The sequence below is a fragment of the Oncorhynchus tshawytscha genome, linkage group LG21 (assembly GCF_018296145.1).
Source record: "Oncorhynchus tshawytscha isolate Ot180627B linkage group LG21, Otsh_v2.0, whole genome shotgun sequence".
NCBI lineage: Eukaryota > Metazoa > Chordata > Actinopteri > Salmoniformes > Salmonidae > Oncorhynchus > Oncorhynchus tshawytscha.
This window is the reverse complement of record NC_056449.1, coordinates 10,166,838-10,193,548: the sequence shown is the minus strand read 5'-3', so window position 1 is coordinate 10,193,548 and position 26,711 is coordinate 10,166,838. Positions and strand designations below refer to the sequence as shown.

General features: G+C 42.5%; 1 protein-coding gene across 5 annotated transcripts; it reads right to left on the bottom strand.

The window, feature by feature from the left end:
• Positions 1–476: 476 nt before the first annotated feature.
• Positions 477–17,564, bottom strand: rab41 (RAB41, member RAS oncogene family). 5 transcript variants are annotated; one of them, XM_024382828.2, is made up of 8 exons: positions 17,196–17,564; positions 7,636–7,694; positions 7,336–7,389; positions 6,089–6,194; positions 5,491–5,602; positions 4,422–4,515; positions 3,161–3,227; positions 477–2,239 (listed from the first exon to the last, which is right to left on the bottom strand). In XM_024382828.2, the coding sequence occupies exons 1-8, from the start codon at positions 17,272–17,274 to the stop codon at positions 2,175–2,177; spliced, it is 636 nt and encodes a 211-aa protein (XP_024238596.1). In that variant the 5' UTR covers positions 17,275–17,564; the 3' UTR covers positions 477–2,174. The 5 variants fall into 5 exon arrangements, 4 of the variants coding, with proteins under 4 accessions (XP_024238596.1, XP_024238595.1, XP_024238594.1 ...); XM_024382827.2 differs by lacking the exon at positions 6,089–6,194 and adding an exon at positions 6,845–6,950 and having other exon boundaries at positions 17,196–17,543; XM_024382826.2 differs by lacking the exon at positions 4,422–4,515 and adding an exon at positions 4,863–4,956 and having other exon boundaries at positions 17,196–17,538.
• Between the last annotated feature and the right edge of the window lie 9,147 nt (positions 17,565–26,711).

Sequence of the window (26,711 nt, the reverse complement as noted above, 5' to 3'; positions counted from 1 at the left end):
TTTCAACAAACTATATAAAGTAATAAATGCAGGAGTTTGTTCGGCAAAGAAGTCACGATAAAAGTCAATGTGTCGTATAGTAAATGCACAATATATTATGCAAAAATGCTGTGTCGTATTGAAAATATCCGTCCTCGTGGCACAGAAACTGGCCCGTTGGTTACTGATGCACTGTGAATTGCCTGTTTAGGCCCATACATCTCTGGATTAGGCAACATTCCATTCATTAGGGCTAATAACCTTTGACCAGCAATTACAATAAGAAATGGATTAAAAAAAAGAGAAAATATACATTACAAATCAATATATATATATTGACTGATGTATTTGAAACAAGACCGTGCTGCTCAACAATCTGACATTATTCACTAGTAGGAACAGTTTCAAATGACAATTTCGAAAATAACGTGCATGTAAAAGTAGGCCTATCCAAATAATCTAAATCAATAATATTCATACAAGAATGAAACTTGGAACACCTTTGGTGAAATCTCTTTATTTCATGTGATACCTTTCGGTGTTCTTTAATGCTCCTTTTTTTATACAGCAGATAGTACATTATTCACACAAACGTTGCTAAACACTACACATTTCAAATGGACAGACACTTCAGAATAGCACACAGTTCAGTTGAGTACTCAGTCAGTGAGGGATAATAGAACAGCTGTTAAGGTAAAGACGGTGGTTCGACGTAATTAAGCGAATGCATTGGTGTGTGGTGGTGGGACATTTATGGCTGTGTTTAGTTGGTGTGTGTGTGTGAGAGAACGTGTTAAAGGACAGAGGTGGAGCAACTCATTTTGGTTAAGTATACAAGGCAATTTTACGGTTGCTTGTGTTTCAAAATAAATAAACACAAAACCAACGGTCGTAAACAGGCAATAGCGCTAAAGATTAACTTCACTGCACTTATTTTCACAGCAAGGGTGTTAGGAAGCGTTAGCTGTATCTGAGGACCAACTCTAGCTACCTGCTCTACAGAACTACTGTCAGCAGGTCTCTCCATCTTTACAATGTTGGGTCTTGATTCAGTGCAAAACGTTGGTGAACAAACAAGCAAGGCATCGTTTTTTCTTAACCATGAAACCTGCATGATGAGCACGCCGTTCCTGCAAAAGTGTGACGAAAACAAGACAACAATATACATCAATTGGAGGGTGAGTAGGCAGACATCGTATGGGCCCAATGCATGTTTCCATTTAGTGTGTAAAAAGCTTTGACACCTGCTCACTCCATAAGCTCACATATGAACTTTAACACACCTCTTCTCCTCAGACACAAGATGTGTTAGCATGTGTGCGGCTATTTGATGTAAGTCGCTGTGAGATTTATCGTTTCAAAGTGTATATCAATATATTTAGGTTAGTATTTTTTTCCACTACAATGAATTTGGGATCATGTCCCTTTTCTAAAAATGCAAATCCTTGTTTTCTTAATGATTGGCTATACATCCTTTCTGCAGCATCCTCTTTGGGAGACCTGCCAAAATAACAAAAAAAGTTGCCATTGAAATCATCAGTCGATTACTACAGTAATCCTAAATGAAGTTCTTTGGCTGTTCATGCCTTGAAAATGTCCTGATAATAATGTCCCTTATTCATGGTCCCATAAACCATTAGGCCTAAATTAATAGCTTTGATTTGAGCCAACAATGAGAGGAAATAATATTCATAGTTTAGAGGGGAATCTTTTTAGAACAAAATATATCAAAACCTTGTGAATCACTTTGTTTATCACGGAGCTAGAATTAGTTGACCTACTAGTTGACCCACTCCAGACTCGCCATTGGAAATAAAAGCAAAGATCCAAGGGACTGAGACCATATCCCTTTAACAGTCACTTAAATAATCTCAAACAATAATCACTTCACAACAACGCAATAACCCGAGAGCAATTAGCTATATCAGTCTGCAATCCTATAATGTCATGCAGTTGGATGAAAAGCTGAACATATTCAGCTTTCAACCTATTCTGTGTTCGACTTTTAACCTTTAATATAGTTTAATATCTGTTAAATACAGAGTAATAGCACATCCACACGGTTACTCTGAAAAGTCACTGAGTCGGAAGGGGGGTCAAGGTTCTCAGGTCGATGGCAGTGAGCCATGGGTGGGGAGAGTGGCCACTGAGAGACAAGCTGTTGGTGGAGAGGAGGAAGGTCAGGTGGGTGTTTACTAGCAGGAGCAGCTGCTCTCCGTCACTGCCATCTCTGGTGGCTTCTCCAGTTTGATATCGATCACTGAGAGATGGTTAAGGAATAACATAAAATATTATCATATCATATTTTTTTAAATGACATTCCACAAATTTAACCAAAATGAAATCCATATGCAATAGATAACCTGGTTCTATGTTATGTTTCCATCCAACCTTTTTATGCAATTAAGTACAAAAATTGCACGACAGGCCTGATACAAACAGCAAATGTTTCTATAAAAAAACTTTCCAAATGTCTACAAAACAAATTACGCTAGGCAAGGTGGGATCTATGTCAAATAAATTTGTGGCAGTAGAAACACTTTTATGAGCAAATATTTATATAATGACCATCATATTGAAGTAAACTTGGAGTCATGTGACAATATGTTGTGTGGTCCTCCCACTACGAATCGGGAAAGCATGCAGTTTATTAGGCTACAGCTGAAATAAGTGATGAACTTCACAGGGTGGTGAAAGTGCAAGGTGATGACCTTGATGCTCTTTCCAATAAATATTGAGCGTCTTATTCTGGTGACATGATCGATGCTTGGCTGCCGTTTGACAAAAATAATCTTACTCTTTTGTCCATAATAATGTCATCATGTAAGCCATAGCCAAACTGAATCTGCCAGCTGTTGGCTAGAGAGCACATGCCAAGACCACAGTGGGCACATTCACTATTTAACACAACATTTTGTGTGACAAAACCATTTTTATGTGCACAACGTCATCACGCACAGCCTTTGATCAGCAACAAGTCCATTTGATGGAAACATCTCTGGTGGGAAAACATGTTTTAACGTGTGCCCTCTTTAATGCAGATGTTTTAACATGAGCATGAAATTCTGTTAATTGGATAGAAACTTAACTACTGAAGCATTTCTTGAGCGTTGATTTACATGTTGAGCTCAAACTTGCTCCAAACCTTTCTGCCTCGGGTCTAACCCTTGTGAAAGGATACTGTCCTCTTTGCTCTTCTCTGGTGTGCTATCCATCCCAGGTAGGGCTGCAGCAACACGGCGAAACAGCTGAGGAACCACAAGAAAATAACCAGTGGATAAAAACAGCCATACCACACAGCGCATCAATAACATAAAGTTGGCCACATAACAGTGACGAACTACAGTACACCAAACATTAGGAACACCTTCCTAATATTGAGTTGCACCCACCCACCCCCCATTTCACCCTCAGAACAGCCTCCAATCTTCAGGGCATGGACTTTACAAGGTGTTGAAAGCGTTCCACAGGGATGCTGGTCCATGTTGATTCCAATGCTTCCTACAGTTGTGTTAAGTTGGTTGGATGTCCCTTGGGTGGTAGACCATTCTTGATACACACAGGAAACTGCTGAGTGTGAAAAACCCAGCAGCATTGTTCTTGACACAAACCAGTGGACCTGGCACCTACTACTACCACCTGTTCAAAGGCACTCACATATTTTGTCTTGCCCATTCACCCTCTGAATGGCACACACACACAATCCATGTCTCATTTGTCTCAAGGCTTACAAATCCTTTCTTTAAACTGTCTCCTCCCCTTCATCTACATTGATTGAAGTGGATTTAACAAGTGACATCAATAAGGGATAATAGCTTTTTCACCTGGTCAGTCTGTCATGGAAAGAGCAGGTGTTCTTAATGTTTTGAATTCTCAGCGTATATAGTAACATCTATTGGAAAGTCAATATTTATATTTCCATTTAAAATAAACATACAACATATTTGTACATAGGGCTACATGCATTGGACAAAACTGATATGGTTATTTATTACACATTAAAATCTTGGAAGATGTCTCGATAACACTAAAAACAATGCAAGAAAATGCCCCTAAAGAATATTTAACATTTTCTTGTTAAACTTGTCACAAGTTCCCATGTAATTGTTCATATTTTATGCCCATAAAATGTCCATGATTCCATGCCAAACAGTGAGAAGCAGACATTTTGTGAAACAAGGCAAAATAAGAGAAAGACCCAACAACAACATGGAGCTAGACAGTGCAGTAAAACTGATGCTGAAGCGTTCTAAAGCAGTGGACAGGATTGACAACATGACTTGAGCACTGAGGGGAGTCACAATGTAGAAAGGACTAGGTGGACAAGTCTTGAGGAGCCAGGTGAAGAGAGGTAGGAGGGAAAACTATAAAGTTGTGAAAGAGGCAGCTGACACTAGGAAGGCAGACTGGGCTGGACTATCCTGAGTGAACAGAAGCTCTACCTGTTTGACATTGTAGCCAGTCTTTGCGCTGGTTTCAATGAACATGACATTCAGTTCCTTAGCTCTCTGCTCGCCCTCTTCCGTGGTGATCTGTCTGCTCAGGCCACCGCCGAGAGGACGGAGAGATAGACAGACATGAAAGAGGACAGGCAGAGGGGGAAGGGAGAGATGGAGAGAGGAAAAAAAGAACGAGCTCAGAGATTCCAGTTTTTGGTTAGAAAGAGGTTATTTGGTCCCATCTCTGAGGAACAAAGGGATAGGAGAGGAAGCAGCTTTGCTGAGAAGATCAAACAGCTTGACACAAACAGTACAATCACTCGTTCCACATTAAACCTCTAATCCACGTGGTACATCACAAATTATTCTTCCTAAGGCAGGCAGAGCATAATGAGCAGTTCTGGAGGCTGTTTGTACACCTGCTGGTGGTAGATGGACACCCACCTGTTTGACGTTATAGCCAGCCTTGGCACTGGTCTCTATGTACATGACATTGAGTTCACGAGCTTTCCTCTCTGCAGCCTCAACAGATACTTGTCTGCCATGGTCCCAGGGGGAGGGACAGGAGGGGAGGGTGGTGGCAGTGGGTTGGGAGTGGACACCAAATCAAAGTGACATGGGGAAACACCGGGGAGAGGGAACAAAATAAATAAATAAAACTTAAAATTTGACAAAAACAAAAAAGGAAAACTCCACACCAAAATTATATTTTGGTATTTGTTTCATTAGTCAATTGTTGACGTAGTCCAAAAAAGTTTTGCTTGTCAGCACTCAAGTTTCAAGATGTCACTTTCAAAATACAGAAATCATCCCTGTATGATGCATATTACAGGGATGATTTCTGTATTTTGAAAGTTACATATCAGAAATGGAGTAACTCCAGCATGGAGTTCAACAGATCAAAATCAGAAAACATATGAAAATGTATATACATTCAAGGGACGAGGGAGGAACCAGGCTTTGACAAAGGCTTTACACATACAACGGTTGTCAAAATATGTCGACATTTAGTTCAGGGACCACATTACTGTTTACCACCACACCAACTACGCTCGCCACACACACAATGTACCTTTTATCAGCCAAGTCTGTTTTGTTTCCCACAAGCATGATAATAACATCACTTCCTCTCTCTGTTCTGACGTCATCAATCCACTTTGAGGTTTGCTGGAATGAATTGAGATCTGAGGGGAAGAAAATTAGCAACTTGGAACGCATACAAAATGAGCATGACCACTTTAAATATCGTGTGAGGTATGAACTCTGCAGTGAAAGGGTTATTAATAAAGTTAGACACATTTGCAAATCAGAAGAGTCGTTGCTCTTCATTGGAAGTACAGTTGATTTCAGTAGAGTAGCCAGGTGTTAGTAAGCAAAAGTAAACAGTAAGTTAAGTTTAAGCACAGAAAGGAATTAGTCCCCACGCCACTGTTAATACAAGGGAAAACTCCCTAATCCCCATGAAGTTGCATCATTAAAGTCCCTACATGGTATAGTGACACTGACAGCCTCCAATAATAGTTAACACTACTCATACACTGAAAGCTGTTGTGATTTGCTACTGTGTTATAGAAGATGACAACCTCCTTCCCAATGTAATGTCCCAGTGGCCCACAACCCCTACAGTGATGAGGGCACAGCTCTAACTAGGCCAGGAGGCTCTGACTCACTGGTGATGTCATAAACCACCACAGCAATGGTGGAGTCGCGGATGTAGCTGGGAATGAGGCTACGGAAACGCTCCTGTCCAGCAGTGTCCCAGAGCTGAAGCCGGACCTGGGGATTGGGATGGAGGAGGAGGAGAAATGGGACAGACGGAAAGGGGAAAATGAAGAAGAGGATTGACATAAAAAGAGTTGCAAGAGAACAGCAAGGCAGCAGAGGTGAAAAATGATCATGCATCCTGGAATAGGAAAAGCTTTCCCCATGCAGCTAGCAGATGACCTGTTCCCAATGTTGATCCTTTTTAGTGACCTATTACGGATGGCAAATGTTCCAAATCAATGCTTTCGGTGCAATTAAAGTCAACCAAAAATTGCTGGTAACCTCTGCTAGCCTTCTCCCTATTCCTTAGAAAAGCCCCTTTAGGGACAACATTTCCACAAGCACCACTGGATGTACTGAGCTTGAGTTCCATCATACCCCTCTATAGGCCTATTTGCACCTATTGGGAAAAACGTAGAGGAAACATTGCACTAACAAAGTCATCTACAACATCTACTCACTTGAGAGTAGCATAGAATTTGCAGGGAAAGGAAGCCCTGAAGCGCCAATAACCTATTTCCTGATCTGGTTCCTCACTGACCACAAGCAAGTCTGGTTCAACTCATTGCTACAGTCCAGTGACGTTGCCAAGCTGTGGAAATACTGTTTGCCCCGTTCTCCCCTTCCATCCACTGAGAGAAGGGCAGGGACTTGATACCTACTTGCTATGTCATAAACCACCACAGCAGCGGCTGAGTCTCTGATGTAGCTGGGGATGAGGCTGCGGAACCGCTCCTGCCCGGCCGTATCCCACAGCTGGAGACGAATCTGTGGCCAACCGCGCAACAAACCGAGGAGCGGACACAGTTCGAAACCCAGCCATGGGGATGGAGGGGAGGGGTGGACAGAGGAAAAAAAAAAAAAAAACATAATGATGATGGAACTAAAAACAGAATCATGGCAGGAACGAAAACTTGATTGGCTACATGAAAAATGATAATTAAACTGCAAATTATAGTTCCTCAACATCCATACTAAACAAGCATGAGATGAGGGATGAGATAAAAAGCTGACTACCTAAGCCCATTTTTGACAGTGGCATGTAGAGGGATATACAATGTTTATGCATTGGCACAAACTCAAGGGACACGTGAAATGGTTTCAAATGAAAAGCTCCAAGTGATGCAATGACAGAAACAAAAGTGGTACTTACCGTACGATCTTCCAGGTACATCGTTTTCGATAAAAAGTCTATGCCAATTGTAGCCTGCAAGACGAACAAAAAAATATTCTCAAACATCACGACCATACTACATTCAACAAAAAGCAGAAAAGGGATGGCCTTGTGTCCTTATTCTTTTTCAGCTTTGTAGCAGATTTTATGCAAGCTACTATCAGGTTAGAAAAACAGAACATTTCACCCAAGCAAAAGAACCAAGAGCTTAGAATAGTATTACGCATTAGTTTACATGCAATAAATAACCAGTACTGTACTTGAGATGAGGTAATGTACCTGATAGGTATTGTCAAAGCTGTCATACATAAACCTGGTGATAAGTGATGTCTTCCCCACTGTAAAGACAGACATGCAGAGCAGAGAGCATTTAGTTGACATTTTGACATTTAGGCAATTCCACAGTAACAGAATGATACAGAGACTGATTTTTCACATAAAAAATGTACGTCAAACAAAAACCAATGATTGCAAAGTTAAAGAAACCATACAACTACGCACAATGACGACTTATGACAATTTCCACAAACATTTTTACAAAAACATGTTTACTTAAAGAACAGCGCAGATGCAAAGTCTGCTAACAACAGCAACGTTCTTTGTAATGGTGCAGGCACACCAAGAAATCTGACTAGTTACTTAGCAAAGTAGGAGGCCGTTCCTTTTCTTGCTAGAACAAAAGACGCCCCTGGTGTGTACCGACGAAACCAGCCGCTTCTACTTGTAGAATCGCAATGCTCGTCAGTGGCCGAGAACTTGACTTTGAGCCAATCAGAGAGCACAAACCGATACGTGAAGCCAACAGAAGTATAACAAAAATGCACTTTTCCCAGTGTAATCCACCACATGTCAGAATTGTTCTAACTAAAATAATAAAGCCGCATAATACATCACTTTTCTCAAGCAAGTCTTTACATCTAGCTAATAAATTGTGTGCTTGAAGGATTTTTTTGTTAGGTTCAGTTTGATATTGTGCACCTGTGCACTAGCGTTAGCTTGCTAACTGAGCCAGGCAGTCACACAGACAAACCGAATGGGGTGGTAAATGCAGCACAATGCACACAACACTAAATGCTTTACCAAGCTAGCCATTTTGCAAGGTGAAGAAAATGTTATTCACTCTCCATTATCCCATACTGTCAATACCAGTTCGCTTGCTAGCTAACGTTAGCATCGCAACACATAGGGCGTTCACTCACTGCTATAGAATGTAGGGGAAACGCATGTCAATTAGAGGGAACTACTAAATAAATGTCAAAACGTAATTCTCTTTGCACAAGGACTCTTGAGTTTAAAAAAAATATTGATTGGTCGAAACTTCAAAACGTGTATTTGTGTGATCGGACTCAATGTAGCAGAATTAAATAGACACAATCAATTATGTGGGTGCTAGATTGACACAGTTCAGTCTTCTTTGTTGGCTGCCAGTGTTGCCAACTCCTCAGTAAGAAAAGTAGCTATTGGCTGTCCTAAAAGTCGCCATCTCTTAATTTACCATGTGCATGTAATTGTGATGGATGCTGTAGGAGAGAGGGATAAACGTTGTGGGAGAGACAAACAGTGAGTAAAAAAAAACACCCTAAATATATGTTTAGGACTACAAGCAAGCAAGCTGGGGTGGCAGGGTAGCCTAGTGGTTAGAGTGTTGGACTAGTAACCGGAAGGTTGCAAGTTCAAACCCCCGAGCTGACAAGGTACAAATCTGTAGTTCTGCCCCTGAACAGGCAGTTAACCCACTGTTCCTAGGCCGTCATTGAAAATAAAAATGTGTTCTTAACTGACTTGCCTAGTTAAATAAAAAAGCTGCAGAGAGTGGCACACAGCAAATAAGAACCAAATATTTGAGGACATACTCCTCCTTCAGCACCCCATTGTTAATCCCAGAGGCATTGTCAGTCCCTATCCCCAGGAGATTCTCTTTAAGACAACACTTCGAGGAAAGCCACAACAGCACGGGCTATAGATTTGGCATCTCCTCCAACAAGCCCAAGAAATGTTGATACAATTGTCTGCTTGTTGTCACTAATGCACCTTATCACAACCCCCAGGTACTTAGAAACACTTACATCTGAGGAGGAGGCTGAAACGCTGGTCACCCACATCTGCAACCAACTTTTTCAGAAAGTATGGTGCTAGAACACCATTAATCTTTTGAAGAGGGTAGCAGCAGCGAGCAGAGTCTGAGAAAGCAGCTCTACATGCTTCTCCAATGTGATCATATTTTTATTTATTTATTTCACCTTTATTTAACCAGGTAGGCAAGTTGAGAACAAGTTCTCATTTACAATTGCGACCTGGCCAAGATAAAGCATAGCAGTGTGAACAGACAACGACAGAGTTACACATGGAGTAAAACAAACATACAGTCAATAATACAGTATAAACAAGTCTATATACGATGTGAGCAAATGAGGTGAGATAAGGGAGGTAAAGGCAAAAAAAGGCCATGGTGGCAAAGTAAATACAATATAGCAAGTAAAACACTGGAATGGTAGATTTGCAATGGAAGAATGTGCAAAGTAGAAATAAAAATAATGGGGTGCAAAGGAGCAAAATAAATTAAATACAGTAGGGAAAGAGGTAGTTGTTTGGGCTAAATTATAGGTGGGCTATGTACAGGTGCAGTAATCTGTGAGCTGCTCTGACAGTTGGTGCTTAAACCTAGTGAGGGAGATAAGTGTTTCCAGCTTCAGGATTTTTGTAGTTCGTTCCAGTCATTGGCAGCAGAGAACTGGAAGGAGAGGCGGCCAAAGAAAGAATTGGTTTTGGGGGTGACTAGAGAGATATACCTGCTGGAGCGTGTGCTACAGGTGGGAGATGCTATGGTGACCAGCGAGCTGAGATAAGGGGGGACTTTACCTAGCAGGGTCTTGTAGATGACATGGAGCCAGTGGGTTTGGCGACGAGTATGAAGCGAGGGCCAGCCAACGAGAACGTACAGGTCGCAATGGTGTGTAGTATATGGGGCTTTGGTGACAAAACGGATTGCACTGTGATAGACTGCATCAGTTTTACAAGGGTATGTTTGGCAGCATGAGTGAAGGATGCTTTGTTGCAAAATAGGAAACCAATTCTAGATTTAACTTTGGATTGGAGTTGTTTGATGTGAGTCTGGAAGGAGAGTTTACAGTCTAACCAGACACCTAAGTATTTGTAGTTGTCCACGTATTCTAAGTCAGAGCCGTCCAGAGTAGTGATGTTGGACAGGCGGGCAGGTGCAGGTAGCGATCGGTTGAAGAGCATGCATTTAGTTTTACTTGTATTTAAGAGCAATTGGAGGCCACGGAACGAGAGTTGTATGGCATTGAAGCTTGCCTGGAGGGTTGTTAACATGCCAGCATTGAACAGTGTTCAGTGATAGCTAATGCCACTTTTTACCATAAATGGCAGCTTGTTTTGGGTGGAACTGTTATAAAAGGCTTTGCGTTTTGAGTGTTTTTTAGTTGTCATGTGTTTTTTTTACATCAAAGTTTAGCGTCGAAATTAGCCTTACAATACAGGCAGTATGCCCGTGTAACACCTCCAACAAAAGGCTTCAACCAGCCTTTGAATTCAGGGTTTGATTCCAACTCCTTTCTGTATTTTTGAGTGTACAGTTTAGACTGAGACATGAGCTAGCCAGCTAGATGTTTAGCTTTTGTCACAGAGAGGCACACACACAGTGGACAAGGTGAGTGAGTGACTGAGGCTGTGAGTCAAATGCAGTGATTTATTTTTGTGCAGTGATTTATTTTAGACAAAGAACATTTGACATTTACATCCCGCCCTGAATGTAAGCCAGGGCTGGATCGGCCAGTGGTGGCTTCCCGCATGCGCGATTCATTTGCAGTCTGGACAAGGAAGGGGTGAACATTTGCTCTGACTGCAGCGCGAGGACTGGGCTGCCTGTGAGTGCTTTGGGACAGGGGTGGGGCCCATGGCAGCAACAGCTGCTCATTGAGAAGAGTAAGAACTATAGTGCTTTCACGTCAGTCTCTCCAAGTCTCCAATAACACCAGAAAGTCGCAAGTCAATTTTTTGAAAATGTTTCACTCAAGGGGTCTGAATACTTGCTAAATATAGCAACAAAGTCGCTAAGTTGGCAACACTGCTGGCTGCTGAGGTTGATGCAGAGAAAGAGGTCGGTGAGTGTAGCAGAGGGGTGATTGTATAGCACGTGAGCTAGTTGACAGATGACTGCTAGGCTCTTAATTAATCCTTCCTCAAAAACCCATTGGAGGTGGTGGTCAGAGAGGGACCTTGTACCTTCTCCACTAGTTGCAGAGATAGGATGTGAGTAATCAAGGAAAATATAAAATCAAACAAAGCCTAGTAGTAGTGCTGAGCGATTAAACTAACTGAAAGTTATTTTTTGAACAACTGTTGGTAAATTATCTGTTCAATTATTTGTATTCCATGTTCTTTTCTGGGTGAGCTCTGTTTTTCTGTTTGAGGTGAAGAAAAAATTACTTTGAGAAGCTCCATAGCTTTAGTGGTAGTGAGTTAAGATGATCAGAAATACTTGCAGACATCCTCAAATGGGCATATTTGCACATAGACCAGGTAGCCTAAGGCAACTTCTATGCGTAATCAGGTGCACAGCCTTACTCAACATTGACAGGAGCTCTCCAAACAAAAGACAATGAAAAAAATGAGGGGAAAAAAACTTGAATTAAATAAAACACTTGTTTCTCATTGTAGCATAGATTGAGCCTTGCAAACAACTTGTACACTCCGACAATGAGAACAATAAGACTAATAATATATTGAATGCATTAACAGAAATTACTGTAAATTATTTCTAATCTGCATTGTTTGTTTGATGGGGACTAATGGTAAATGTTCTACAGGTGATATGTAATGGGGTATTGATAAACACTCAAAGGGCAAACAATTCACACAATGAAGTTATGAAACAATGAATGCGCACCAATCCACGGGAGGGAGTGTCATCTGGAGAGCCACACTCCCATTCTTCTTAGACTGTCCACTGAGACAGGTGCAAATGAGACATGTCTCATAAGGCATGATATACATTTGCAACCGCTAAACTAAAACAGTCGACTAAATGGGGTCAGCCCTACTTCGCACTCATCAGAAATCCCCTACAGTTATTCATTAGATTATTCTCTACAATATAACCTTAATATGCTTGTACTTAACAATATTGATCAACTAGTTTGAGGTGACCGATTCAAGTTTAGACCGCGCAGCTCTTGGTTGTATCTCTTCCATGGTCGGTGTTGGGAGGCATTTCCATGCTTTGGACCAATCAAAATCAACTTCATACCCTTGTCATTTTCATCTCCAGATTCTTGGCTTTCATTGGTGATCAATCTAAATTGAGAGGCCGTATCAATGGCGATTTAAAGGGAAATATTCCAAAATACACCATGAAAACTGCAACAGATTGCTTTCAGGGAGGGTAGACATTGAAATTCAGTCTGTTCGCTTTATAAATATATGCTCTGAAGAAAAATTGAAAACAACATGTAGAGTGTTGTTCCCCAGTTTCATGAGCTGAAATAAAATATCCCAGAAATTTTCCATACGCACAAAAAGCTTATTTCTCAAAAATGTTGTGCACAAAATTTGTTAACATCCCTGTTAGTGAGCATTTTTCCTTTGCCAAGATAACCCATACACCTGACAGGTTTGTCATATCAAGAAGCTGATTAAAACAGCATGATCCTTACACAGGTACAGTGTGCTGGGGACAATTAAAGGCCACTCTAAAATGGGCAGTTTTTTCACACAACGCCTCAAGTTTTGAGGGAGTGCGCAAATGGCATGCTGAGTGCAGGAATGTCCTACCAGAGCTGTTGCCAGTGAATTTTAATGTTAATTTCTCGACCATAAGCCACCTCCAACGTTGTTTTAGAGAATTTGGCAGTACGTCCAACCGGCCTCACAACCACGTGTATGGTGTCGTATGGACGAGCGGTTTGCTGATGTCAACATTGTGAACAGAGTGCCCCATAGTGGTGGTGGGGTTATGGAATGGGCAGGCATAAGCTACAGACAACCAACACAATTGCATTTTATCAATGGCAATTTGAATGCACAGAGATACCAAGGCCCATTGTCATACCATTCACCCGCCGCCATCGCCTCATGTTTCAGCGTGATAATGCATGGCCCCATGTCGCAAGGATTTGTACACAATTCCTGGAAGATGAAAATTTACCAATTCTTCCATGGCCTGCATACTCAGACATGTCACCCTTTGGGCATGTTTGGGATGCTCTGGATCAACATGTATGACAGCGTATTCCAGTTCCCGCCAATATCCAACAACTTCGCACCGCCATTTGAACAGGAGTGGGACAATATTCCACAAGCCACAATTAAATCTATGCAAAGGAGATGTGTCACACTGCATGAGACAAATTGTGGTCACACCCGATACTGACCGGTTTTCTGATCCATGTCCCTACTTTTTTAAAAAATTTTAAGGTATCTGTGACAGATGCATATCTGTATTCCCAGTCATGTGAAATCTATAGATTAGGGCTTAATTAATTGATATGAACTGTAACTCAGTAAAATCTTTGAAATTGTTGCATTTTGCATTTATATTTTAGTTCAGTATATGTGCCCAATATTGTTTTGTAGTCTGTGGATTTCATTTAGAAAAAGCCCATGTTATCACACTAACCTGCAGCTACTAGCTAGCTTATCAGATGATGTTGGAAGTTAGCGCCGTTCTGCTCGCGGAGCGTGACAGTTTTACTGAGCAGAGTAGAACTTATTTTTGACCATGGCCGCGATGACAATCTATTCATGCTAAATTATCAGAGTAAATCATCTATAACATCTGAACCGTATATGGTAAAGACATGGGTATGGGCTATTGTTTTTCTGATGTAATTCTCTATTGAATAAACATTTTTATAAACCTTGAATGAAAGAGTACAACAGTGGTCACCAACCTAGTCGATCAACAAACATTTCAGTAGAAAAGCCAACGATAAAGCCTTGCATGCTTATTTGTTTTTTTATTGTCTTGCACTGTTGGCGCTAGGTGCACTTGATTCAGAAGCCCTGTGCGCCAGGCCGGGAGTGTTCCCAATTTTAACCTTTTCATTTGTCTGAAGGGATAAACTGACTACCCGGGGGACTGGGAGAGCTAAATTAAGTGCACCTACTGTGCTGGCCAATCGGATAGCTCAAATCACCATGCCTAAAGCATCCACGACCCCACAGCAACGTTTCATACTAGCCTATGTGAGATTTCATTCATTTTAAAACCATGACCATTGAGAGAATGTCAAAGAAAACAGCAAACATTTACAAAACAGCTTCTCCCTACTTCCACTACAACCAGCACTGCATCTGCAATTAATTAGTAGCCAAGTGTATCGATAGGCCTGCATTTTATTATTAGCAGCTCATCATGTTTATTTTAATATCAAGGACCATTTCATTTACTCTGGTCATAGAAACATGGATTTGTGCATGAGGCAGAAATAATAAAATGCTACTCGAGTGTCACCATTAGGTGGAAGACTTCCCTCTCTCTGGTCAGTCTTATCAGAGGGAGTGAGAGAGCAGGGACCGTGAGAGGCAGACCCTCTGCTGCTGCTTTTTTCCCCCTCTCTCGACTGACAAGATGCAGGTACCATCAGTCCAGTAAAATAAAAAAACGAATTATTTGCAAATTATTTCCATTTATGCGGAGTTGTGCCTCAGAAGTGATACAGCTGATCAAATGTTTTTAATGAAAGCTCGAGTTATGAAATATAATAAGGTCTGAGAAGAACATTGGCAGGCCATGCATAGCAAATAGTAAAAAATCTGGAGGAAATATTCACAAATGTTGGGATGTGTTTTATAAGCAAGACTGTGCGTTGTCAGGGAATTACCACACACCTCAGTGGTTGAAGTGACTTGAACTATCACTTAACACAAACCTCCTTCCTACAGAACTGTCTTTATTTAGGTTACTGTTGCATAGTCTTACATTTTTTTACTCATTTTTTTACAGCAGAGGAGTAGATCTCTGCTTGCTTTTTGACTCAAACTGATCTTGAATCAGAAAAGGTTGACAACTGCCCTAAAACATAGCAACCCATCTACTCAGACTCTTGCCAGCTAACAGGCAGCTGCTTCATAAAAAAAAAAATCAATTTGCATTTAATTATAATGTTGCTAGTTACTAACCAGATGGCTACAACTAGATGACTGGAGTATCAACAATGGCTTACTACAAATTCTAGTTAGCCAAATAGCAATAACATTAGCACAGCTGGCTAGTTACCTTACATTAGCTACAGCAGGCACAAGCCAAACAAACTACTGCCACTTTGTGGCCTGGAGTATTTCAACAAAACGGAGGTAAAACCGCAGCTTTTCTAAACCCAGAGGCGTTTCATCGCGAGATTTACGGGAACGCTTACGAACCAGATCAGGCCGGGGTTTGGTGTTAGAGAAGTCAAATTCCTCAATCTAAAGGCCCAACCTAGATTTGAGCCAATGTCTTAAGTAGTTGAACATGTCATTACTCCAATCTCGTGAAAATTACACATTTTCTTCAAAAACAACTACATCGAAGGAGCGTCTTTAATTTGACGTCCTGCACAAGAGCATTTAGGCACGAGACGACCTTAGACCCGATGACCTATTTCTGCGCAGCTAGCCAGTGTCGCCATGACATCTACAAGTGTGATCGAGATTTCTATTAGAGAAGCAGTTTGCCTCTCTTTGGTAAAACTGTTCTATGTGAACAACAAAAAGTTAACTGCCGACACTCTGGGCAGAGGTTCTAAGTACCTAACGTTATCGGCAGTCAGAGGTCTCTGCGCCTGACCCTTAATTTTCAGTGGAAAGTGCTAAGGCGTCATTGTGCATACAGACGTATGGTTTGTTTAATTTACAATCATTGTTATTTGTTTAGCATACAATAAAGTGAAAAATCTGAGTCTCTGCATTATTCTGTACCATATAATTGTCAATTGCTAAATTATGCATGAGCATCTGTGGAACTGCAATTTGGGAGGAATAGTAAACGTAGCCTATGCAGAGTTGCTTCATTATGAGCATTTAGCTATTAAACAATTGAATATACTGACAGTGACCATGCGTTAAGCGGTCATATTGTTTATTTGTATGATAACATATCTAAAAACGAATCGATAGACTACTGAACCCACGGCGCTGAGCTGGCATGGGTGGAGCCACGAATGGAGGAAACAGCTAGCAAGCTAAAATGGACTGGACAATCAACACACAGTTTTGAGTCTATGCAAATCGAAATTAAGATTTATCTGCGGAAATAATATGCCTCATGTCTTGTTTTTAAGCGGCCCAGTGCGTTTCCACCCAAGCTAACGCGTTACTAGGCTCCCCTCTGCTGACAGACGTGGCTTAGCAATGTTAACGTTAGCTAGCTAACAGTACCTAACTGTTAAAGTTAGCTATATGACTCTACACAAGCTGAAGCTACAGTAGCTGGCAAGTAAACATAAAACTATCACGTAACTAGTTGGCTAAATACGTCTAACTACCCAGCAGAAGTGTAACTTCAAAAAACGTTAGTGAATGACACCGACACTTCAGGAACGTTCTAGTAGTGTAGCTAGACAACTTAGTTACATAGTATGCATGACTTGGCTAGCTAGCTAAATACGTAGGCATCTTCTTGGGCAACATCTCAAGCAACACATTTTCCTGATTAAATTGGAAAGCTAGAAAGTTCCCTTTACGTGTTATAGTCATTGGCTAAATTATACCTACTAGCTAACTAACCTAACGAGGCATCGTCTGAGTTGTTTAAAGCCTTATCGTTCTGCCTCGGCCTGACTAGCTACCGTACTGTTAGGCGAAAACAAATAACATGCCCTAAATACTCCTCCACTTACCACTTTGCTCGCCTAAGAATACGAGCTTAAATTTCCGCAGGGGGTTGCCAAACTCTCCGCCGCCGGTCGTGGTTGACATCTTTATCAAAAGATAAACAGCTAGCTATATGGCTTGTTTTCTATGTTGTCTCGATAGGAAAGAGTCGCAGGGTAGTAAAGCCAGAGACCGTAGAGAAAGCGAGACACCCACTCTTCTTCGATGGAGTTTAGCCAATGTTCTTCTTCGTGTGAATTTCCGGAAGACTAGACGCTGTGCTGCTTATTGCTGCTTTTCGCAAGTCGGATTGCGGCTTGCACATTCTGAGAAAAAAAAAGTTCGAGATTTTTAAATTGCACCACCAACTAGACCTGCACCTTACCTATACACTATCCCCAAAACCCACCACCCCATCCCACTACTTTGGCCCTAACGATTCTACACCAGGCTGTTGGCCAGGGAGGACGGGACACCCTCCCTCAAACCTCCCTGTAGATCTTCTGCACTAAAATCTCTCACACCCAACTATCTCTGCTGCTGCAACTACCTTACCTATCTGTGACTTCCACTCCGTCAACGCAATGCAGTTGACCATGGCTATAAACACAAGAAATCCAACCTTACTGAAACTTGTCCTCTCAATCTGTCTCTTCAGGCCTACTCACAGGGGCTCCCAGTCAAAACCCTCATTCTTCAGTTATCCTCTACTCTCCTTACTGCCTTAGCATATGAAACATTTTTCCCCACTCAAACTATGGCAATCTTAACCTGCCTTTTTTGTAAAGGGCAATTCAGATCCCCAGCTGCATGGGCATCCCCATGGCACCGAAAGCATTGTAGCGGGTTCGGAAAACAAATGCCCTCACCAAATAACGAATATGTGACCGACTACCTCAAGTCAGTCTTATGTATCAAAATGTGAAATTTTGTTTTTACATTGGATAAAAGTAGAGACTCAGAGCTACAAAAGTGGTATATCATACACTGTAGTTGAGGAACAATGGGAAAGTAATTCTGCTTTGAAAGTTGATAAACTTGTAATCCCACTTGAGAAAACAGCTCTTGAATGTTTTGGTACACATACTGGAGAGCGCTGTGTCGTCACCTATTCAACTTCTGTCGAAGTGGAGTCTTTTGTTACGCACGCCTCTTGGAGGGAATGCAACACCCTGCTATACTCAACTCCCCGTAGAGTGAAAGAGGTATGTGATTGTAAATCAAATCAAATTTTATTTGTCACATACACATGGTTAGCAGATGTTAATGCGAGTGTAGCGAAATGCTTGTGCTTCTAGTTCCGACAATGCAGTAATAACGAACAAGTAATCTAACTAACAATTCCAAAAAAAAAAACTACTGTCTTATACACAGTGTAAGGGGATAAAGAATATGTACATAAGGATATATGAATGAGTGATGGTACAGAGCAGCATAGGCAAGATACAGTAGATGATATCGAGTACAGTATATACATGAGATGTAAACCAAGTGGCATAGTTAAAGTGGCTAGTGATACATGTATTACATAAGGATGCAGTCGATGATATAGAGTACAGTATCTACGTATGCATATGAGATGAATAATGTAGGGTAAGTAACATTATATAAGGTAGCATTGTTTAAAGTGGCTAGTGATATATTTACATCATTTGGGAGGGTTAACTGCCTTGTTTAGGGGCAGAGGGCTCAGAACGCACCCTTGTGGGGCCCCAGTGTTGAGGATCAGCGGGGAGGAGATGTTGTTGCCTACCCTCACCACCTGGGGGCGGCCCGTCAGGAAGTCCAGTACCCAGTTGCACAGGGCGGGGGTCGAGACCCAGGGTCTCGAGCTTGATGACGAGCTTGGAGGGTACTATGGTGTTGAATGCCGAGCTGTAGTCGATGAACAGCATTCTCACATAGGTATTCCTCTTGTCCAGATGGGTTAGGGCAGTGTGCAGTGTGGTTGAGATTGCATCGTCTGTGGACCTATTTGGGCGGTAAGCAAATTGGAGTGGGTCAAGGGTGTCAGGTAGGGTGGAGGTGATATGGTCCTTGACTAGTCTCTCAAAGCACTTCATGATGACGGATGTGAGTGCTACGGGGCGGTAGTCGTTTAGCTCAGTTACCTTAGCTTTCTTGGGAACAGGAACAATGGTGGCCCTCTTGAAGCATGTGGGAACAGCAGACTGGTATAGGGATTGGTTGAATATGTCCGTAAACACACCGGCCAGCTGGTCTGCGCATGCTCTGAGGGCGCGGCTGGGGATGCCGTCTGGGCCTGCAGCCTTGCGAGGGTTAACACGTTTAAATGTCTTACTCACTTCGGCTGCAGTGAAGGAGAGACCGCATGTTTTCGTTGCAGGCCGTGTCAGTGGCACTGTATTGTCCTCAAAGCGGGCAAAAAGTTATTTAGTCTGCCTGGGAGCAAGACATCCTGGTCCGTGACTGGGCTGGGTTTCTTCCTGTAGTCCGTGATTGACTGTAGACCCTGCCACATGCCTCTTGTGTCTGAGCCGTTGAATTGAGATTCTACTTTGTCTCTGTACTGGCGCTTAGCTTGTTTGATAGCCTTGCGGAGGGAATAGCTGCACTGTTTGTATTCAGTCATGTTACCAGACACCTTGCCCTGATTAAAAGCAGTGGTTCGCGCCTTCAGTTCCACACGAATGCTGCCATCAATCCACGGTTTCTGGTTAGGGAATGTTTTAATCGTTGCTATGGGAACGACATCTTCAACGCACGTTCTAATGAACTCGCACACCGAATCAGCGTATTCGTCAATGTTGTTGTCTGACGCAATACGAAACATCTCCCAGTCCACGTGATGGAAGCAGTCTTGGAGTGTGGAGTCAGCTTGGTCGGACCAGCGTTGGACAGACCTCAGCGTGGGAGCTTCTTGTTTTAGTTTCTGTCTGTAGGCAGGGATCAACAAAATGGAGTCGTGGTCAGCTTTTCCGAAAGGGGGGCGGGGCAGGGCCTTATATGCGTCGCGGAAGTTAGAGTAACAATGATCCAGGGTCTTTCCACCCCTGGTTGCACAATCGATATGCTGATAAAATTTAGGGAGTCTTGTTTTCAGATTAGCCTTGTTAAAATCCCCAGCTACAATGAATGCAGCCTCCGGATAAATCGTTTCCAGTTTGCAGAGAGTTAAATAAAGTTCGTTCAGAGCCATCGATGTGTCTGCTTGGGGGGGATATATACGGCTGTGATTATAATCGAAGAGAATTCTCTTGGTAGATAATGCGGTCTACATTTGATTGTGAGGAATTCTAAATCAGGTGAACAGAAGGATTTGAGTTCCTGTATGTTTCTTTCATCACACCATGTCACGTTGGCCATAAGGCATACGCCCCCGCCCCTCTTCTTACCAGAAAGATGTTCGTTTCTGTCGGCGCGATGCGTGGAGAAACCCGCTGGCTGCACCGCTTCGGATTGCGTCTCTCCAGTTAGCCATGTTTCCGTGAAGCAGAGAACGTTACAGTCTCTGATGTCCCTCTGGAATGCTACCCTTGCTCGGATTTCATCAACCTTGTTGTCAAGAGACTGGACATTGGCAAGAAGAATGCTAGGGAGTGGTGCACGATGTGCCCGTCTCCGGAGTCTGACCAGAAGACCGCTTCGTTTCCCTCTTTTTCTGAGTCGTTTTTTTGGGTCGCTGCATGGGAACCATTCCGTGGCACTGGTTGTAAGGCAGAACACAGGATCCGCATCGCGAAAAACATATTCTTGGTTGTACTGATGGTGAGTTGACGCTGATCTTATATTCAGTAGTTCTTCTCGGCTGTATGTAATGAAACCTAAGATGACCTGGGGTACTAGTGTAAGAAATAACACGTAAAAAAACAAAAAACTGCATAGTTTCCTAGGAACGCGAAGCGAGGCGGCCATCTCTGTCGGCGCCATCCTTAGGTGTGGGTAAGGATGACAGAGCCAGAATATTACAGTTCCCTGGGAATTTATTTCCTTAACACAGTAATTGTGGGGGGAAAGGGCTGGACAAAACCAAAGCAAAGAAAGTTAGAGTCCTCTCTCCTAGCTTACCTGCCTCCCCACCTAACCTTAACACCACCTGGCGCGCTAACCAAAATACAGGGGGTGGTCCGCCCAGGTCTTACCTAGTGTGCATAGACAGAGTACATACTACGGGTATATGTATGTCCGAAGGCCTCTTGCCTAAGCACTCCCAAAATGCCTTCCTCTTCCCCCCTGGGAACAAATGAAACAGAATAATAGAAAACGTAAAGCGAACAAGTTCAATAATCAAAAACACAGAGTCCTATTGGCACACACATACCTCAGAAGTAGCAGCAACAAAATATTTCCAACAAAACTGTCTCTGCGCAACAACAAACACAGGACATCCAATAAGCTCTCTTTTCTAACAAAGGAACACTGGCTTTTATCCAGCTGCAGAAGGAGTTTGTAATTGCCGACAACTGTATCCCCTAACGAGAGGGCGGGATCAGAGCGCCAATCTGCAATGGGGCCGACCAATCAGCTGCTTGGGGAATCCAGGAAGCCATTTCCTGAAATACACACATACATATACACAAACCCACAACACAGAAACTGGGGAATGTAAACACTTTTGTTTAGCAAGATAGACAATGATCCATAATTCCAACCCATAGCTACAGTACAAACGGATTGTCATAGCTAGCCACCTTGCATGAAATGCAGGATTATAAATCTGCAGGTAGCTAAAGCTAACCAACTAGGTTCAACATTAGCTAGCTAGCTAACAGGCTATAACTAGAAATGCAAATGGATTTCTGAGATGCTAATAATATTACTACACAGATCATACATGTCATGTTAGCTAGCGAGCCAGCAAGCTAACATTCACTAGCTAGCTAACAGTAAACTTTAACTTGAAATTAAAATGACTTTCTGACCAAATTAGAAGTCTATAATATCAGAAAACGTAGCTCGACTCTTACCCATATACATGGATGAATGATTCACAGCAGCGTGTCTTTTCCATTTGGTTTGTAGCTAGCTACAGCTTGTTTGGTCCATTGTTGTGTCAAGTCACTGCGTTTCACAATGACCGTGTGCAGGAAGTAGTCCATCACAACTTTTTACCACTGATCTTTGTTGATAGCACCTGCTAAATTCAGGGAAGCAATATTGTTGAGAGCAGAAGCAACACTTTTGCAGCTCTCCATGGCTAACGTTATATCTTTCAAAAAAGTTGCTGTAGCAAGGACACATACTGACCAGCTCATGTCATAGACAGAAACGTGCTACATGGCAGACCAATCCGAAATCATCTCTCGGCATGTCCAGCCCATCCATTATCTCAGCCTATCATGGTTAGCGGGGATGGTTCCTGACTTTGTCCGTGGCTAAACCAACTAGGCTTGTAATTTAACAATTTAATTTGTATTTACAGATGGCATACACATTTTATTAAGGCACATGAAATAAAGCGAATAAGTTCAATTGCCTCTCCTGGGAAGTAGTGACATGTGACATATGCCTAGCTTCTTGAAACGGGTCACAGATACCCAAGCCTGACCTTATAGAGGTAGAACTCCATATCAAAGCTCAACAAGACAGACAGGGTAACATCCATTTCACCATTTCCACCAGGTCTGCGTCTCACCAAACGGTGTGCGCCACAAACACCAGAAATATGCTCTCTCATCTTATCCACCTCTACACTTAACGCCACTGATCACGCCTTTGAGCGGTGCCCAGCTCCGGAGAGCAAGGCATGACACAGGCCAAGCCCGAGACGTGTGACATGAAGCGCCTGCTGCCTCTGGGTGGAGGATACACAAAAAAATCAAAACAATTCCTCTTCGCAAAACTTTGGCGGATGTAACAGTTCCCAGTTATTCCTTTACCAAACTTGAAACAACATATTGAAACAACATATCCAAAATGCATGGATCCACTTTTTACAAAAACCTCATTCCTACCTATTCAAAATCATCTCTGGTAGAATTCTCAGGGAGAACATTGGAAATCTCTACCACCATACCTGTCGCCACAGGTAATGTAGGTCTTCATCCTGGTTAGGCTCAATTTCAGAGTAATCATTACTGCCGCCTAACTCCATCTCATGATTCTCAAGACAGCCATCAGACCGATGGGATCCAACATCCTCAAGATGCTCAAGCGATAAAGTAGATTTATAAGTAATTTTACTTGGCTTGTATTCAGGAGACGTAGGTCTGTGGTTAGCGCCATTGTTACGCCTTCGTGTCATCGCAGTCGCCTCTTCCTTTCCAGATCGGCATCTAATGTTATTGGTGAATTACAACCACCTTCTTCAGCAGCCATTGTTATTTTTGCATTAAAACCTTCTTCTTATTATGTGGATTTTGCATGGCGGTTGGCAACCAACTTTAAAGTCCATTACCGCCACCAACTGGACTGGAGTGTGAACCAGAGACAGGGAATGTCAAAATCCTACCCATTATTCTCGTCTCCCTAAGAAATTAAATACGACATTAAATACTACATTCCCTGAAGATTTTCTCAGCAGTTCATTTTAGCTCGGTTCTTCAACAACATTACTCCATACATTTGATAACGATCTCTCCCACATTGCTTCCACTGTCTCCATCTCCTCCTGACAATGATCACATCTCCCAGTCTGATTTCCTACAAATTTCAATGTACTGTTGAGCCTTGTGTGTCCATGTCTCAGCCTTGTGATTACACTTTCCTCCCTTCTCTCTCGACCTGAGGACCTCCTTGCCCCCACTTTTCCTACAGTATTCAGTTGTCTTCCCTTTACCTCCTTGTTCCACAACTCTTGCCATTTGTTTTTAACCACTGTTATTATCAACCCCTTGGCTTCTGCTTTACTGATTGACAATTCCATTTCAACATTAGGATGTTTGAGAGCCTGCTTGGCGATAACATCCACCTCCTCATTACCCTGTACTCCCACATGAGCTGATACCCAGAGGAAAATCACAAATCCCCCTATCTGTCTCACCCTATACAAGCACAGCAAAATCTCATGCAATACATCTTGTCTGCTCCGAGACACAAATTAATTTAAGGAGTCAGAGAAGATGACTACCCTGTCTGGCCTCACCCCCTTCAATCACTCTGCAGCCAAGAATGTGGCCAGGTACTCCATTGTGTAAACAGATAGAGTAAATTATACGTTGCTGTTTTAGGGTCTTTAGATCCATCTGTGAATATATTCAAGAAAGCATTGTACTGTGTTCTTAATGTTCACTTGCAATATTAACTCTATGTACTTCTTCCTCACCAGCTCTTACCGTCTCAAGCAACCCTAGGTCTATCATTGTCTGAGGGAGCAACCAAGGTGGTGTAGCAGGAAGAACCATAGAGGGGCTGAACTCCTTCCCAAACAGCCCTATTTCTCTCATCCTGCCATTACCTATCCACCCAAAACTTTTTCAGGATTCAGATTTCGTTCATGTTCCCAGCACTCTAGGAGCTCTTTTTTTGTTGGATGTGTAACCCTATGTCTTTGAAGATTTACCCAGTATGTCATGTTAGTTGTTGTCTTCTCAACTTTAACGGCTTCTCTCCCAACTCTATCTGCAGCGCTGCCACCGGGGAGGTCCTGACAGCTCCACAACATATTCTTGGGGCTTGAACCTGGATTAAATCTACTGTAGCTTTTTTCAAAGATGTCTGAGCTGCTGATCCATATGCTACACTTTCATAGTCCAGTGATGACCTTTACAGCACCATATATAGAATTTTAAACTCCATTCTATCTGCCCCCACCCACACCATTCCTGAAAGGCAACGCATCACATTCAATATTTCTTTCCTTTGACAACTACTCTGTTAATATGCTCCGCCCATGTGTCAAACCAGACCCCCAGGAACCTGAAAACTCCCACCCTCTCCAGATTCCTTCTATACATCTTCAGGCATATTTCCTTGCCAACCTTCCTCCTAGTAAAAAACACAGTCTGTGTTTTCTCAATGGAGAACTTGAAGCCCCACACGAGGGACCACTGCTCCACTTCACTGATCGCTTCTTCAACTCTCCCAGCTGTATGGGGAATATTTATTATTCTCTTTCACAGCGCCCCATCATCCGCAAACAATAACCTACCAATATGTGGTCTCACATGGGATAATACATTGTCATTCATAATGGAGAACAACAAAGAACTAATGACACTTCCCCGGGGGGTACCATTATCTACCTCACAACATTCTGACATAGAGCTCCCCACGCTTACTTGTATTAATCGCCCCAAAATAAAATCCTCTTCCTCCTACCCCCATGATATTCAGTTCGATAAGTAAGCCTTCTTCCATATAGTATCAAATGCCTTCTCTATAGTGGAGAAAATGTCTACCACCACCTCCTTATTTCCCTGTGCCTTCCATACGACTGACTCAAGGCCCAGTACAGGGTTCATTGTTCCCCTGCCTTTCCTGAACCCGCTTTGATCTGGTGACATTAGGCCTCTGCTCTCCAGGAAGCAAGTCAGCCTTTATGTTATCATCCTTTTCATAAGTTTACATACATGAGATGTCAGTGCTATCAGCCTATAGCCTGATGGAAGGATTAGAAGGGAATTTCCCTGGTTTCCATATTGGCACCACTACAGCCTGCTTCAAACTGTCAGGCAGTTTCCCTTCCTCCCACACCTTATTGTAAAAGCGCAATACAACCTGTGAGGATGGAACCCCTTCTCTCAAAACCCCTAAAAGCACTAAAATCTCTCACACCCAAAAACATACCTGCTGGTGCTACTATCACATTAATCCTCTGAGATTTCCGTTCCATCTGAGCAGTACAATTAGTAAACATAGCAATAAATGCCAAGAAACCAACCTTACTAAAACACAAACTATTCAGGTCACTTACTACTTAACTTAACTCACAGGGGACCCTCTCAGGCTCTCTCACCCTTTGCCCATCATCCCCTACTTTTCTTCCTGTTTCAGCATATGACACATTCTGCTCTGCTCAAACCCTGGCAACCTCAACCTGTTTCTGTTGCACCGGTCACGTCTGATCCCCCAGCAACATGGACATCCCCACAATTATCACACAGCTTTTTCCAACAAAACTACACACTCCTTTGTCCCATGCCCTCCTGCACACTTCTAACATCTCAGAATCTCCCACCTACACACTGCTGCAACATGACCATGCACTTGATACCTAGAACACCATAGTGGGTGGGCTTGGAATAAAAAATCTCTCACTGGATAACTGACATACTTTACATGACTTTATCAGGCAAAAACTCTGCATCAAATTTTTAAAAGACAGACAGGGTTTCCTAAGTCTCGTGCTCGCCACCGGTCTGCTTCGCACCAAACAGCGAGATCATCTTCAGTTGATACACCTCGAAACTCAACTCCACTCCAGTTATCAGTCCTTTCAGTGGCGCTCTGCTCCGGAGAGGAAAGCGAGACAGTCCCAAGGCATGTGACGCGGACAGACAGAAAATCAACACCAGTCCACTTCTGGATAGTTTGACTGCGTTAACAGTACCCGGCTTCACATATGTGTCGGCCAAAAGATGCCATTTGTCCAAGAATCTTATATCCACAGGGCCAGAGTCCTCTGAGGCATTATCCTGCTC

Excerpts from the sequence above, each read along its gene's own strand:
- rab41 (XM_024382828.2), bottom strand. The coding sequence starts at position 17,274 with ATGTCAACCACGACCGGCGGCGGAGAGTTTGGCAACCCCCTGCGGAAA. Across the intron at positions 6,195-7,335 it reads TGTACCTGGAAGATCGTACG|GTCCGGCTTCAGCTCTGGGA; the intron begins GTAAGTACCACT and ends CCCAATCCCCAG. Across the intron at positions 2,240-3,160 it reads AGAGAAGAGCAAAGAGGACA|TGATCGATATCAAACTGGAG; the intron begins GTATCCTTTCAC and ends ACCATCTCTCAG.